The 16,227-nt window shown below is 49.0% G+C and overlaps 1 protein-coding gene across 1 annotated transcript; it reads left to right on the top strand.

Moving 5' to 3' along the window:
* Positions 1–2,945: 2,945 nt before the first annotated feature.
* On the top strand, positions 2,946–16,032 carry AKAP1 (A-kinase anchoring protein 1; the record flags this gene model as incomplete). Its single annotated transcript, XM_084238831.1, has 10 exons — positions 2,946–4,563; positions 7,090–7,223; positions 9,051–9,177; positions 9,728–9,855; positions 11,741–11,918; positions 13,349–13,499; positions 13,977–14,044; positions 15,049–15,122; positions 15,368–15,430; positions 15,958–16,032. 10 exons carry the CDS (start codon positions 2,946–2,948, stop codon positions 16,030–16,032), a joined length of 2,616 nt encoding a protein of 871 aa, XP_084094957.1.
* Between the last annotated feature and the right edge of the window lie 195 nt (positions 16,033–16,227).

The following is a 16,227-nucleotide window of genomic DNA, read 5'->3' as shown; positions in this document are numbered from 1 at the left end:
TGCACTGGGCACAGTCAGAAGCACGGGAGGGTGAGAGAATTCACCAGAGCCAGAGCGGGGAGCAGAGCAGGCAGAAGGACCGAAGTACACTGCTGAGGGGAGCAGCGGGCGGCAGGAGAGGTCTGCGCGCCATGTGGGACCCTCCTCTGGTGGCCGGGGATCGAACCGGCGCTACAGAGGCCGCGGGCAGCTTCGCAACCCAGCGCTCAACCGCTGCGCCACCAGGGAGGCCCCCCAGAGGCCATTCTTACAGGAGCCTCCTGCTTATGGGGAGTTGTGTTTGTTGAAGAAAAGATTCCCAGTATAGCGTTTCTGGATCAGAGGATGGGTATGGTCTTAAAGTTTTAAGAACAACTTGATCTCCCTTAACTTGGGCCATAGAATCTATCTTCCCTCACAGACCCACTAATTAATGGGTTCTGTATTTAATGTGGCATATAATTTTTTTTTTAAATATTTATTTATTTATTTATTTATTTGTACAAGCACTGGGTACAGTCAGAAGCACAGGAGGGTGAGAGAATTCACCAGAGCGGGGAGCAGAGCAGGCAGAAGGACCGAAGTACACTGCTGAGGGGAGCAGCGGGCGGCAGGAGAGGTCTGCGCGCCATGTGGGACCCTCCTCTGGTGGCCGGGGAGCAGCCGGGGATCGAACCAGAGCCGCAGAGGCCGCGGGCAGCTTCGCAACCCAGCGCCCAACCGCTGCGCCACCGGGGAGGTCCGGCATATAATTTGATTACCAATCCCCTGGCTTTTTTCAACCTTGAGTTATTTTGACCTTTAAGAGGGAAATACATTCCATACCATGTGATTGAGGATTAGGTGATGTTGGGGAAAGCATCTGGTCAGGTTCTGTGTTTGAATCTGAAGTTATAATGTACACCATTGATGCTTTCTACGTGGAAGGATTGATGCAAAGTCTTTTGAAACCTAGCCACTGATTAGGTCAGCTTTGTGCCTTTTGATCCATTGCTTCCTCTTCAAATATTAGTGAGAAGGTTTATCTTTAAGATAGAGGGTCTTTTCTGGAGATGACCTCCTCCCTACCGCTCCCTTTACTCTCATCACTTTGGGGGCAAAACTCTTTGTAGCACACCTTCATAGACCAATGTGCTCATCAGTCCTCCTTTATCTTACTCAGTAAGTCTGAGGTAGTGTTAGGGGAAAAGGATGTCCTAAAGCTAATTCCATACAGGCCTTGTGGACTCCACCCCCACTCCAGACCAAAGCCATCCAGACAACTGGGAACTACAAATCCCATCACCACCAAAGGGAAGGTTGCTGGAACCTGAAGGTGGAGTTAAGCAGCCAGGTTTGGTATAAAACCAGACACATGGGCTTTGGGGGGTTTTCCCTTTTTTTTTTTTGGCTCGCCGCCAGCTTGCAGCTCAGGCAGCTCTCAGAGTGCCTTTGGGGTTTCCAGGTCGGTGGATCGCGTAGGATGTATTAAAGACTTTATACCCTATTTTCTTCCTGAGTTGTACATTTCCTCATTTCCCTTTCCCTTGTAAATAAACCTTTTATTAACCTTTTGTGTGTGCCTGTAGTGGAGTATTAATAAGTCCCTTGTAAGCGCGCGGGTGAGGACCCACAGCCAGGCAACCCGTTTTATATCAGGGTTGCTCCGTAACAGTTGGACTGAGATGCTGTATTTCCAGCAGGTTCCCAGGTGATGCTCAGTGCTTCTGGTCTATAGACTGCACTTCGAGAAGCAAGACCCCGGGGGTAGAGGGGTAGGGGGGTTCCCAACTTCAGCTGAACATTAGAACCACCAGGGAACTGTACGGTCTGATTTTACTAGAGAGCACAAAATAAATGAAACCGAGAAGAGTTGTTAAGATATTTACATTAATCTTTGCACAGTGCGTAAACCCAAATTAAGATATATTTCCCTACTACATCAGTGGAGGAGCTTTAGTTTTAAGACTCCTAATTTTTGCAGACAATAAAATTTTCTGCCATGGGAGAAAGATAAGCATTTGAGAATACATCTGCCATAGGCCTCTAATGAGAGCTAACCTTGCTTTGCAAAATACTTAATATATATTGCAACTAACCTTATACCAACCATCCTTGAGATGCGTCCTGATTTTATGGATGAGGAAAACTGAGTTTCCTATCTCCATTACATGTCTGTTAGCTTCTTTTAGGCCTTTATTATTTTTCCTTGCCTGGATCTAACTTATGTCTCCAGATTTCTTTCACTTAGTTTACTATTCATACTGCTCCCAGAATCACCTGAAACAGGTGTGTGTGTATACACATTCCTTGCAGACTTCCAACAGACTGATTCTCTGTTGCCTGCTGGTTAAGTTTCAGACTCTGCAGAACCCTCATTGACCCCACTAAACACCTGAATTCTCCAAGTATGATCTGTATCTTCATGCCATTGTGGTTATTTTGTTGTTTTCTCACCCTCATGCTTTTTGAAATGTGTTGTTTGGGCTGTTTGTGTGTAACTGCTGTTCCATTGACTCATGATTTTATGAATATATGTGAGGGACTTGTACATGTGTCATCCAAGGACATTTAAAAATGTTCCAGCAACACCTGAATAAATAAGAACTCTGGGTTTACAGAACTAAAATGTTAAACATGACTAGCCTCTTGGTGGAAGTGAGGGCGAGTGGTATAGGGGCAGTGGACATAGGGAGAATTTGAAATCAAGGGGATTGAATTCAAGAAAAGACTCAGCTAGTTTCAAGGGAGTATGTGTGGATGGGGGAGCAGAAAAGCAGAGGTGTCTATGCATACCCACCTCCAGTGGATCACCCAGAGTGAAGGGGGTAGGGCTGTGCATTTTAAGGCAGGGAAAGGGAGAGCAGACATCTCTGCTATGACCTATTATGTTTCCTGTACAGCTGCATCAGGATTCTCTTACCTGGCTTTCATAGTATCCCTTCTCTCCTCTGCTTTCCCAGGTTTAATTACTTCAAGCCTCCAGGATGGCCATCCAATTCCGTTCACTTTTCCCCTTGGCATTGCCTGGAATGCTGGCACTCCTCGGCTGGTGGTGGTTTTTCTCTCGTAAAAAAGAACATGTCAGCAGCCATGACAAACAGGTAGAGGCCAGCACCGTGGAGCTGAGGGCCAATCCTGCCATCGTGGAACCACATCCCATGGAAGAGACCTGTCCTGGAGTAGTGTCCATGCCCTCTAGCATCAAGCAGCCACTAGAAAAGGAGCTGTCCACTGTGAGCAAGCCTTCTGTGGAGCCCCCAGTCTTGCTGCGGCCACAGCCACCCTTTCGGAGATCAGAATCCTCAGGCAACCTTCCTAACAGCATGGACATGAGATTTCGACCAGGAGCACGTAAAGATGACAGTGTAAAGGTGGAACTAGCCCTGACAGGTGATGAAGCCAGGTCTATTCCTCCAGAGTGTCCCCTTGCATCCCAAAAGGGTGTTCCGTTCCCCCATGAAGCAGTTGAGGTATGTAAACGAGAGTTAATATTGAACAGGATGCCAGGTCAGGGCCAGCAAGGCCTGTCTGCAGCCCCCACAGAGAAGCATGGCCCTGGGGAGAAGGCACGAGAGACAGGTGGTGCCGAAGGAACTGGCGATGCAGTTCTAGGAGAAAATGTGATGGAAGAAGGTATGCTGTCCCGGCAGCATGGCTCTGAATTGCAGAACAGCAAGGTACCCAGCTTGGCTCCCTTGGGAGGAAAGGGAGAGAAAGGGAAAAGCAGCCCACCCCAGATGGAAGAGCACAAAGCAGAGAAGTTGAGTAGCTTCGTTGAGTTGGCTCACGCAGCGCTGGAGAAGGATGATGACATGTCGGCTCCCCAGGCCAGAGGCGATAAAGCCAGGGATGGAGAAGTCACAGGAGAAGAGGACAAAGAAGAGACCTCAGGTAAAAACGAGGAGATTGAGCAGGCTGCTTTGCAGATAATCTCTAAAGTGATCTTGGAAGCGACCGAAGAGGTGCTGGCCACCACAATGGGCAAGATTGCAGGTAGAATGTGTCAAGCCTCAGCTGGTCAGGTCCAAGGGCAGAAGGAGGAGAGCTGTGCCCCAGCCAGCCAGAAAACTGCCATGGGGCAAGATGCCACGGAGCCCACTCCAGCCACAGTGGAAGCAACCGTGGGCCCATCAGATGCTCCCCTCCGCGCTCTAGGCCAGCCGGCAGAGGACCTACCACCACCAAAGACCTACGTGAGCTGCCTGACCAGCCCTCTGTCCAGCCCCACAAAGAATGGGAAGCCAAAGAACTCTGTGCACCACATCTCCCTGGCCCCCTGCCCATCACCAGCCACTCCCCTCGGAGAGTCGCTTGATGAGGCAAGTGTCCCGGTGGAAGATGCTGGCCATGTCCCCTGTATCTCTGAAAACAGCCAGGGTGCCCCTTCAGTGTCGTCCTCTGGGCAGTGCTCAGACTCCATCAGCACTTCAGGGCTCGAAGACTCTTGTGCAGAGACCAACTCCAGCCCTGGCGACAAGGCTAGCACTCCACCACTGCCAGAAAGTACTGTGCTCTTCAGCAATGGGGTGCTGAAGGAGGAGTTGTCAGACTTGGGGACTGAGGATGGATGGACCATGGATGCGGAAGCAGATCATTCGGGAGGTAGGAGGGCCTTGGATGTTCCTCCTTTAGAGGACTGGGGAGGAGTGGTCTCCCTTTATTGGTAGGGAAGGACTGCGGTCTTCTCCCACTGCTGCTACTTCTGCAGTGACGGTGCTCTTCAAGTCTGTGTCCCAACTGGCCTGCAGAAAGCCGGGCTACAGCATAGAGCTGGTGGGTAACTGAGAACTTAGGTTGTCCTGAACCCCAAAGCTATGGGACCTGGAACTTGGTTCAGCAGCCGATGACCCTCCCTAGTCCTTCTGAAGGAACCAGCTTAAAGTTGGAGTCACTGGGTAACCGGTGTGCTTTTTTCTCTCCTTTAAGTACTAACCTCTTAATAATTCTTTAAAATGGAGAGGCCTCCTTAGCTTTAATTCCCTTGAATTCCAAGAATGAGTGTGAGCTTTTTAATGGTTTATTTCCTTTTAATCATGTGCTTGTTCCCATGTCTTCACCTGCTTTCCTTCTCCAGAAGCTCTTACCGGGTAAGTGCCCAGAGAATGGCCACAGCTTTGAATACTTGTGGGAGGCCCGTGCTTTCCTGAGTTGTTGCTGTCACCTATTCCTTCGCAGAGAGCCTCAGCCACTTTCTTTCTGTGCAGCTGCAGTTCCACCCCCCTGGGAAAGAGGGGCACTTTTGTAACGAAGTGTCCACTGGGTTTTTCGAGTGCTGACCCCAGCGTAGACAGTTCAGACCGCTAACTTACAGGTCAGCAGCTCCTGACGCTGCCTTTGCAGCTACCCTGGGGTATTTTCATTTATCTTATGGAAAGATGCCACGGAGTCCCTGTGTGGGTCCTGGAGCCTTGCCCCTGCCATATCTGCTCCAGGAAGGTTGGGAATCTTTCTGGGGAGTTCTACTACTTTCAGCCAGCATCTGGTGTGTACCTTACGCTACATTTTGTCAACTAAGATACTACTGCTTTATGTATCTCTAAAAGATTTTTTTAAAAGTGCTGCTGTTGATGATTATGCAAGACTAGAGACAGCAAGATGCAGCCTAACTTTGGGGATGTAAAAGTATTAGGGGAAAGGTGGGGGAGGGTGCTTCGTAAATTTTTTTTTCCCCCCAAAGAATAAAGGAATTTCCCTGTCCGCTGTCTCTCAGCATGCCAGCTCTAAACTGATAGTAGCTACTCCGATGTATTGAAGGCTGCTGGGTTTAGGCCTTTCAAAGAAGGCTGTGACTAAGTCCTGGTGACAGGGGAAAGGTGCAGGGACGGCAGCTTGAAGCCTAGGAGTACCACTCACCAGAGCTCTTGGTGTATGAGCACCAGGCTCCTGTCTGCAAGCATTCGTAAGTTAGCCTGCTTGTGTGTGAGGAAGTTGGAGCTTAGTAGGAGGGCCAGTGACCACTGGCTGAGGGAGTGAGATGACCTTGGAGTGCAGCTTGTTTTGAGTGTGGTCTGAGCCACTCCTGGGTGACATAAGGGTGATAAATAATGGCCAGTCCCATTCTGTGGGGCAGAGCTTGGGGCCCCTCATGTTGAGAGTAAGAGGTTGCTTTGAAAGTGACTTTTCCTTCGCTGTAATTAGGGCTCCATTAAGCCATATACCTCTGTATCCACAAGGTATATGAATTGTTCAGCAAAGGATTAGGCCCAGAATTTTGAGAAACCATTTAGAAAATAAGCTAATTATTAGAATCTCAGGAGTGATCAATTTCTGCAATGAATGGTCCATATTTAAGTCAGAACCACTTCCCTTAAGCTGGTCTAGATCCCTGTTTTCTGTGATGGTCTCCTTGACATATTCTTTAGTGAGAGTGGCTAGCTCAGGTCCATGCCAGAAGCCTGTTGCCTGCTTGTCCTCTTAGGGATGAACTTTAGCTCAGTTTAGACTAGGCAGTTAAAGACCTGCCACTAGCTCAGAAGTGCATTCAGCTGCAAAAGTTGGACCTAAGCAGAGTGAAGAGAGGCCCTCCGTCTTCCATGCGCAGTCCATTGGGCCCTGTATTAGGGATAAGAATGGGCCCCTTAGACAAGCCAGTGAGGGAGGGCTCTATCTAGCTCTGCTTTACTGAAACCTGCCTACAGCCTGTGGGCCCAGGCCTGGGGCCTTGGGAATTAGAAACCCTTCATCTGAGGGGCTGGCATAGTTGGGAGGGTATGGATCAGTTGTGACAGGTTGGTCTCCGTAGAGACCTGCCCCCAATAACCAGCTCCTGGGACCATGTGGACCTGTTGGCCCACCCCTCACCCCGCTATGTGGACTTCTCTTCCTGGGCCAGCCTCTGTTTCTTCCCAGTTCACCACTTGTCTCTGCTCCAGCAGCTGTGGCTGGGTGCGGCTGCCAATTAAGCCAGTGGGACTGTAAATGACAGGCTAAAATTAGTTGTATCTACACCCCCAGTCATCCTTTCATTGGGGTTGTTCTGAGCTTTCTAGACTGCAAGTTGACATTCACCTGCCAAGCTTGAGGAGGGGGCGTGGGGCGGGGGCCTCCTGGGAATGCCAGTTTAGAAGTTCTGTGTTAACTGTTCTGAGCCAGTGTCTCTATCTGTGCACGCTGCTTCCTCCCCTGCAGGTTCAGACGGGAACAGCATGGATTCAGTGGATGGCTGCTGTGGCCCCAGGAAAACTGACAGTTTCCAGAATGCCCAGGCAGGCGCCAATCCTAAGAAGGTCGACCTCATCATCTGGGAGATTGAGGTACCGAAGGTAAGGATTGTAAGCTTGAAGGTCCCTTTGGGCCCAGGGCATTGGGCTTTGGGGGAGGGGACCCAGCAGAAGAAGTTTGAGTGAGCCAGAGGCAAGAGGGAAAGGGAAAGCTACACGTTGCCACTGTTCGGAGAGGTTCCTGAAAATTCCACCATTGCCTTCGGGAGCGTCCTATTCCTGTCCTCTTCAAATTCACAGGCTTACTTGTCTCCCTTTGGCTTTCCTTGTGTGTGCTGAACCTCAGATCTGTTCATGGATGCTAGCGAAAAACCAAATTGAGGACATGGGCCAACCAGGAATTACTTCACTGTGCTCTGCACAAGCTCTCCCATGCAGAGTGTATTTTGTAATTGAGCACAGCATAAATCCATATTTTAGAAGTCTTTTGAAGTATAGAAATGCATGAAGAAAATAAAAATCGGCTGTAATCCTACCCTAGAGAATGACTGAGAAGACTTTTATTTCCTTCTTGTCTTGCACCCTGTGGTTTTTAAACAAAACTGAGATTATGTTGCTTTAATTAATGCTTTTAAATATTTAACAATTTAATTTTCCTGTATTATTATTTGAAAATGTAATTTTAACTGCATTATTCATTGTGTGAATGTCAATTTACTTCACTAGTCCCCAATTCCAGGGTGCTTCAGTGGTTTCTTACTTCTTGCTGATATAACTTACAACTTATTAGCTTGATCTTGATGTTTATCTCTGAGGCTTAGAAATAATTGGCCTACTGCATTCTCTTGGGGCACTTAGCTCCCTGCGGAGGTGGAGACTTGGCTTGGTTTAAACTCTGGGTCAGGCGGGCTGCTCTGACCCCAGGTTGCTGGCTCCCTCAATTGCTTTCTCCCCCAGTGACCCTGATAGCAGTCCTGCCTCCTCCTTCAGTGCTTGCAAAGGGCAACAGCCAGGCAACTCTGGGTGCAAAGGGACCAAGTCCCTAGTAACTGCTGAGATAGGGTCGTTTGGACTTATTTTAGAGTTTGTCTTATATTGTGGCAAAGTTTGGCTTCTTATATCTGCCTTGAACTTCTGCCAGCCTCATGCTCTGAAGGCTGTCCATTGGCAGCAGAAGTCCACAGGTTCTTTCTTAGACTTTTGTTTTCAAATCAAGTTCTTTTTTTTTTTTTTTAAAGATTTATTTATTTATGCATACAAAAATAGGGGTATAGGCCAGAGGTGTGGGGGGTGAGAGGATTCACCAGAAACAGAGTGGGGAGCAGAACAGGCAGGTCTACTGAAATACACTGCTGAGGGGAGCAGCAGGAGAGATAGGAGAGGCCTGCTGCACCATGTGGGTAGTCTCTGGCCGGCTGGAGATTGAGCTCATGCTGCAGTGGTTGTCAATAGCTTGATAGTGCTGTCTTTAACCCCTTCGCCACCAGGGAGGCCCTCAAATCGAATTCTTTATGTCCATACCAACTAGGCCTGAAGAGGTGGGAGGAGAGAGTCGGAAATCAACTCATAGTGTACATTTGGGAGAAGACCCTGCTTTGCAGCTTTCTGGATTTGGACCAAACTGTGGAATGAAATGGGAGCTCCTGAGCCCTGGAGTCAGACTGCCTAGTTCAACTGCTTAGTAGCTGTGTGACCCTTGGGTGAATTACTTAGTGCCTGGGTTTATTTACTCACCTAATGGGAGTAAAATGGGAATAAAGTAATCCAATTCATAGGTACTATGAGTTAAATGCAAGTGCTTAGAACAATGCTTGGCAGATGAATGCTTAATGTTTGAGCTCGGCCTTGTAAAGGTAGGTCTTTGGGAGTGTAGGGAATTGCTTTTCTGTTAACTAATTAGCTAACCCTCCTTTTCCCCTTCTCTCTCAGCACCTAGTCGGTCGGCTCATTGGCAAGCAGGGGCGGTATGTGAGTTTTCTGAAGCAAACATCTGGTGCCAAGATCTACATCTCAACCCTGCCTTATACCCAGAACATTCAGATCTGCCACATAGAAGGTCAGTGGCAGTTGCTGTGCTGTGTTTAACTTTCTTATTTGAAATGTAAGTAAATGGAAGCATTGGAGCCCTAATTGCTACCCTTTTGGAGTATGTATTGGAATAGGAAATCCTGTGCTTGTCCCAAGGGAGCATTGAGTGTTTTCTTCTCAGTCCTCATCTTCCAGTTAAGGTGCTTAGAGGAAATGCTGGTCCTGCACTCAGATTGGGGGTGTGGTGTGAGGGTAGAGGCCCAGGGTCCTGGGTTTATAGTACACACCACAGGGGCTCCCTCACAGAACAGAAGTGTGATTCCTCTCTAATTGATGAGGACCAGGCCTTTCCCAATCTTCCTTTTATATTCAAATCATGGATAACATTGGAAGAGGTATCGTTTGAAGGGTCAAAAAACTTTAGACGCTTTTCTTCCTAAGACAAGCATAGAGTTTTAGCACCTTAATGATGCACTATAGAATTCCTGTAGGGGTGCGTGCCTGAGTTTGTTTGCTCTGTCTTACCCATAGTAACTGTGTGTCCTGCTCTCTCCTGCTTCCTGAACCTCCCCATTTAGGCTCTCAGCATCATGTAGACAAAGCGCTGAACTTGATTGGGAAGAAGTTCAAGGAACTGAACCTCACCAATATCTACGCCCCTCCGCTGCCTTCATTGGCATTGCCTTCTCTTCCGATGACTTCCTGGGTGAGCATACACCAGGGGGACCAGGACTTTTTATACCCTTGTCTCCCAAACCAGAAATTCCTAAGACCATCAGCTAAGAAAGCCAGGAGCACATTGAAGTCTGTGTGCTCTTACCTCTGGTCTCCATTGGTCTGTTCTGCTTCTAGCCTACATCCCCTGAGGGCTGGTGTGCTGGAAGGAAGCACTTAGAAGGACTGCTCTTCCCCTAAACGTGTCTCCTGGGCACTGTTTGTGTTTTTAAGCCATTTGCTAGAAAGAATTAATAGTTCATCCAGGAGACTGGGTGTGTTCAGATTAGCTAGGCACTCCAAGCTAGTTCCTGGACTAGAGTCACAGCCTGACACCAAGTCTAGGTGGACTTGTGTTCCTTCCTCCTAGTTCGGTTTGGTCTAGGGGTGGCCTTTGTGAAGGGTTCTTTTCCCCCTTCCTTCCCTCTTCCTAGATTGTGAAAGAACACAAACTCCCTCCTCCTCCACCACCACCAGTCATAGGAAGCCAGGTGGAGGTTGCCCTGGAGTTAGCTGACATCTTGGAGTGGAGTCCCTCTGTTCTGGGGTCAGTTAGTTATCCTGTAGTGTGCCTCCGACCCTAGTTGACCCTTTTGTCACTGGGAGTAGAAATGTAGTCTTCTGTTGTCCAGAAACAGCTGCATTTCACACGTGAGTTGAATGTGCTGCTTCAAAAGAATTGCCTCCCTGGCTTTGTTTAGGACTTCATGGTTGTGTCTTCCCCTCTTCCACCCCTATTCCTTGGGGGAAGGGATGCCATCCCTTTCCTTTCCTGTGGCTATTTGGGAATGGGCTGAAGCACACTATTCTTATTTTCTAAATCATAGAGGTTTTTTTTTCCCCTGGAGGTTTAGCCACAGACTCACCCTTTTAAAAAAAAAAAAAAAAATAAAAGATTTATTCCATTTATTTATACATACAAGAGCTGGGGTGAGGCCAGAGGTGCAGGGGGGCTGATGAGAGGATTCACCAGAGACAGAATGGGGAGCAGAACAGGCGGATCCACTGAGATACTCTGCTGTGGGGAGCAGCGGGCGAGACAGGAGAGGTCTGCTGTGCCATGTGGGTAGTCCCTGGCCAGAGATTGAACTCATGCCACAATGGCTGCTGATAGCTTTATAGTGCTGAGACTTAACCCCTTGCACCACCAGGGAGGCCCCTCATCCTTTACTTTTAATTGAATTCAGGGAAAACTACTTGAATGGTCCAAAGTTTGTTGCCATTATGGCATTTGTGTCCTGCAGTAACACCAGTAACCAGTAGAGGTAGTCTCACCGCAGCACTAGGCAGGGACTCACAGAAGCCAATTGTGAATGTAGTGCATCTGCCTTGACAGTGGGACCTGACTTCTGGCCAGTGGTTGCTGGTGGGGAGGCGGGATAGAGAATTGTTGTCAAACCATAGTTCCTGTGGTCACCTGCAGACCCAAAGGAGCTGGCTGAGGGGTCTGAGCCTCTTTTTCTTGGGTACCTCATTCTCAGTGACTACCTCATTCCCCTTTGCCTTTGATGGGACTTAGTAGACACATCAAGAGAAGTGGGAGGGAGGGGAAGCTCTGGGGATCACCCTACCCAGGCATGCTGGAGGCCCAGCACCGTGTTCACACCTGGCTTTTGGGCGCCTGCCAGGCCTGTGGTGAGGCCACCTTTAGTGGGTATTGGCGCGGTTGCAGAACAAGGGCCACAGTGGCATCAAGCACTTCACACCATTAAAGTAGCTTTCCCTGAACCTCTGTCATCTGGGTGCCATACTGCTTTGGGTAGCCATGTTCTTTTCAAAGATGTGCCAGTCCAGAGTGTTGGCCCTGGGACCCCAGGGCTATGGCAAACATGAGAAGGATTGCTGCAGCGCCTGCCGCCCTTCCCCTTCTTCCATAGCTCATGCTACCCGATGGCATCACTGTGGAGGTGATTGTGGTCAACCAGGTCAACGCCGGGCACCTGTTTGTGCAGCAGCACACACATCCTACCTTCCATGCACTGCGCAGCCTGGACCAGCAGATGTACCTCTGCTACTCTCAGCCAGGAATCCCCACCTTGCCTACCCCAGTGGAAAGTAAGTGCTCCCCAGGGGATCAGAGGGGAGTCCTGGGCTCTGGCCAGATCAGGGGAAGAAGATTTGTGGATGGCCTGTTCTGCTGTTGGTCTTAACCAGGAGGAAGCTGTTCTCACATCTTTCATGGAAAAAGAATCCCTGTGTTCTTGCCATTGCGGAGGAGTTGTTGTGGGCTGATTTTCCTGGCTAGCCCAAGATACTGTTTCCATTGGCTGATGGAGCTGTGGAGTTGAGTTTTGACACATGGATTTAGATCCCAGCTTTGCCACTTATCTGTTGCATGGAGTTGCCACCCCCTTGTTCCAGGAATTAGGGTTGGATACTTTGCGTTGTATGTAAAGTACCTGATGCAAATACTGGTTCCCACAGAAGATTCCTGCTTGTAGCATGTCCTGATAATGGGTGGGCCATCTCTGTTTAGCAGCTGAGGAAACTGAGCCTCTGAAGTCAGATGACTTGCTCCAATGCAGGAGCTAGAAACAGAACCTCCTTGTGCTTCTGAGCCAGTCCTTTGTCATTATTAACTTTGTTGCACTTCTTACTGGGAATTGAATGCCTGGTAATAATACTTCACTTAACCCCACTTCACCCCTCTTCCAAGTATGTTCCAGACATTAGTAAGTAATGTTTTGATGTTATTGTGTATGGGGTTTATTTTGAAGGACTATGGATTTACTTTTTGTCAGAGTCCCTAACCTTGCCTCAACCTGGCATAAAGACCAAACTGGAAACCAAGAGGTAACCGCGTCAGGAGCTCTGGTGCCCTGTGTCAGAGTCAGGGCACAGTGTGGTCAGTTATGTGTTGTAGACCCTTATCCCAGCTGGGCCGGGGCAGCTGCTAATGGTACTGCTGGGTGACACCATCCTATAATTCTATCAGCCCTGTCTCTGCTGCTCCCAGGGTGCAGTGGGTGACCCTTGGGGCACCTACTCTCTGCCTCACTGGCTGCCCAGGGTGTGTGTGCTTTCAGCACCTTCATAAAGCAAAAGCTGGGAGGAAGCCTGGGAGTTTCCTTCTAACGAGCCCTTGATCTGAGTTGTCAGAGTTGGAACAGGCCCAGGTTACCAGCCACTGAGACCAGTTGCATGCAGAGGTTCTCGTCTTTCCAGAACTTTCTCTGAGACTATGAATCCCTAATCCCTGAGTTTTGATGTTACGGTTCATCCCAGGTAGTCTTTGTCTGTCTCGGTCTTCAGTCAGTTTCAAAGTATATACATCTGGATGACTACTTTTTGGGGGGCACATATGCAAGGCTGAATTTCCCACATCCACTCTTGGTCTCTGGGGAAGTTTTGGGGGCTCCTCGCTGACTTCTGCATGGTGGAGGGATGGGCTTCTGGCAAACTTTGTGGGGAGGTAGATAGTGTTGACTGGGTGGCCCTGGTGTCTTGGGCCAGGCGTGTCCACACACACTCTTCCTGCCCTGCAGTAACTGTCATCTGTGCGGCTCCCGGCGTGGACGGCGCCTGGTGGAGAGCTCAAGTGGTGGCCTCCTATGAGGATACTAATGAAGTGGAGATTCGCTACGTGGACTATGGTGGCTATAAAAGAGTGAAAGTCGACGTGCTCCGGCAAATCCGGTGAGTCCCCGTGCCTCAGACAGAGGCACATGCCGTATGAGAGGACTGGGACTTCTGTGTAGCTGGCCCGAGTCTGCCAAGACTGGGGCGTGGGTTAATTTTTCCTTCTGCTGCCTACTCTGTTTTAGAAGAGTCTGATATAAACAAACTCCATTGCTAGCCTCAGCCAAGCTGAACTAGAAGGTCTGTTGTGTGGAACAACTCCCCACCCCGCACTCCCAAATATCGTACAGCAAGAGCAGTGAAAGCAGGCTTCCTTTTTGGGAGCTTGATGCAGGAAGTCCCTCTGAGCTCAGCCTAGCAGCAGGATTGGATGCCCACATTCGGGTGTGCCTGGAGCATGTCACTCACATGTACTTCTCTTTTGCTTCATCCTGAGTTTTGGGTGCCATTGTACTAAGCAAGAGGGAAATGTTGGCCTGCAGTGGATTTCTCCTTCAAGTCCGTGTTAAACTTGGCCCTTTCTTGCCTTTCTAGGTCTGACTTTGTGACCCTGCCATTCCAGGGGGCAGAAGTCCTTCTGGACAGCGTGATGCCCCTGTCAGGTAACGGTGGGGGGCCTCTGGCTCAGGGGGCTGGGGGGCAGTTGTTAAGAGTTCTTGCTCTTTGAGAGACTTGTTCTCACCTGGAGGACTTAAGCAAACACAGGTATGGACTGAAGCCCAAGAACTGGCTTTTCTAACAAGTTCTCAGGTGATGCCAATAGTGCTGGTCCATGGAACTCCCTTTTGGGTCCACTGCTTTAGACTTTACCCAATTTTGAGAGACTTCTAACACAGGTACCTTCCAGACCGTAATCGAAACTGAGCCTTCACACCCATGATCTAGGGCAGACTTTGAGGTCCAAAGCACTGCTCAGCTAGGCCTCAGCAATGTGAGGACCACACTGATAGTCACCTGTGTGTTAGCTTCGACTGTTCTTACCTGTAAAGTGGGATAATGCCTGCATCTCTTAGGGCATGCTGATTCAGTGGAAGAATACATAAATGTGCTCAGCCCAGTCAGCCCCCAAATAGGTGATGATGTTTTTACTGCAGGAAGAATTTCTTTTCTTTTTTTTTTTTTTTTTAAGATTTATTTATTTGTGAATACAGGAGCTGGGGTACAGGCCAGAGGTATGGGGGGGTGAAATGATTCACCAGAGACAGCGTGGGGAACAGAACAGGCAGACTGACTGAAATACACTGAGGGGAGCAGCGGCGAGTCAGGAGAGGTCTGCCGCACCATGTGCGTAGCTCCCTGGCTGGGGATTGAACTCATGTTGCAGTGGCTGCGGACAGCTTCATCAATTGCGTCTTAACCCCTGCGCCACCAGGGAGGCCCTGCAGGCAGAATTTCTGTCCCTTTGATCTTCTGTCCCCCAATAGGTAGTGAGCATGTAGCAGAGACCCTGGGTGTATCTGCTTAGAGTTATGGGGAGGCAGGAGTGGTTCTCAGATAAAGTTCCCATGGCAGCACCTACTTGGAATGCAAATGCGCGGTGTGTACGTGACAACCATGCCTCACTTTAGTGTCAGTCTTACCGCTGCTTTTCCTTCTCTTTCTAAAGATGACGACCACTTTTCACCTGAAGCGGATGCAGCTATGAGTGAGATGACAGGAAACACAGCACTGCTGGCTCAGGTGGGTGGTTGATAGGTGGGAGATGGGGCAGGCTGGACTGGGTCTACCTGAGGAACCTCATGCCTAGCTTCTGCTTTGCTTCTGCTCGCACTCAATTCTGGGCTCATGGAATTGATCTTTGAATTCCTTCCTATGGCAACAGTCTTTGAAAGAGGGGCACGTGGGGTAGCTTGACCAACAGTCTTTGAAAGAGGGGCACATGGGGTAGCTTTTAAGTATGCTTGGTGCTTTTGGTTTTTTTTCAGGTGACAAATTACAGTCCAACTGGCCTTCCTCTGATTCAGCTGTGGAGTGTGGTTGGAGATGAAGTAAGTGCTGACCTTTTCTTTCTAAGTTACTAGCCAGCAGGAGCAAGTTGGAGCTGATTCTCACTGTCACCTCATGAGCTAATCAGAGGATATAACTATAACTATTGCCCTCCAGGGGCACATTTAGCAATGACTGCAGACCATTGTGGTTGCCACATTGGGGGTTGGGGGTGGGTGATGCCAGTATCAACTAGTGGGTAGATGCCAGCAATGCTGCATCCTCTAATATCCTCTAATGCACAAGACAGTACCCACAACAGAATGTCAAGTCAGAAGGACCTTCCTGGACCTTCTGTCTGTTGGCTTTTCCTCTCCTATATGTCATGGTACTAAAGCTTAGGTGTCTTTAGGTTACTGAAAAATCTATCCCTGTGCCAACAGAACATTTATCGAAATGCCCCACCCCCATTGTTCTTGTGCTGTTGCCTGCAGTGGCCTTGGGACTATTTAGAGGGAGGACCTATGCTGGCTTGAGAAATGGCCCCTTCTGCAGTGAGCAAAACTCTCAAAGGAACTTTCTTTTCTAGGTGGTGTTGATAAACCGATCGCTGGTGGAGCGAGGACTTGCTCAGTGGGTAGACAGCTACTACGCAAGCCTTTGACACTCCCCCTTCCCCACAGCCACTTCTTAAGTCTTTTTTGCACTGTTGAAATTGGGCTTGGCACACAAGGCAAAGACTTTACAACAGAATAACAAACATTGTCCTCCCCAGAAACTCCTGATTTTATATACTGTAGTCCTGTTGAAAAGTTGTCTCTGAGATGAGGAAGGAACTGTGGGTTTTTGTAAAGCGGTA

Source organism: Talpa europaea, assembly GCF_964194135.1.
Source record: "Talpa europaea genome assembly, chromosome: 7".
NCBI classification, from domain to species: domain Eukaryota; kingdom Metazoa; phylum Chordata; class Mammalia; order Eulipotyphla; family Talpidae; genus Talpa; species Talpa europaea.
The sequence above is the reverse complement of the archived record's forward strand: the minus strand, read 5'-3'. Positions and strand labels throughout refer to the sequence as shown.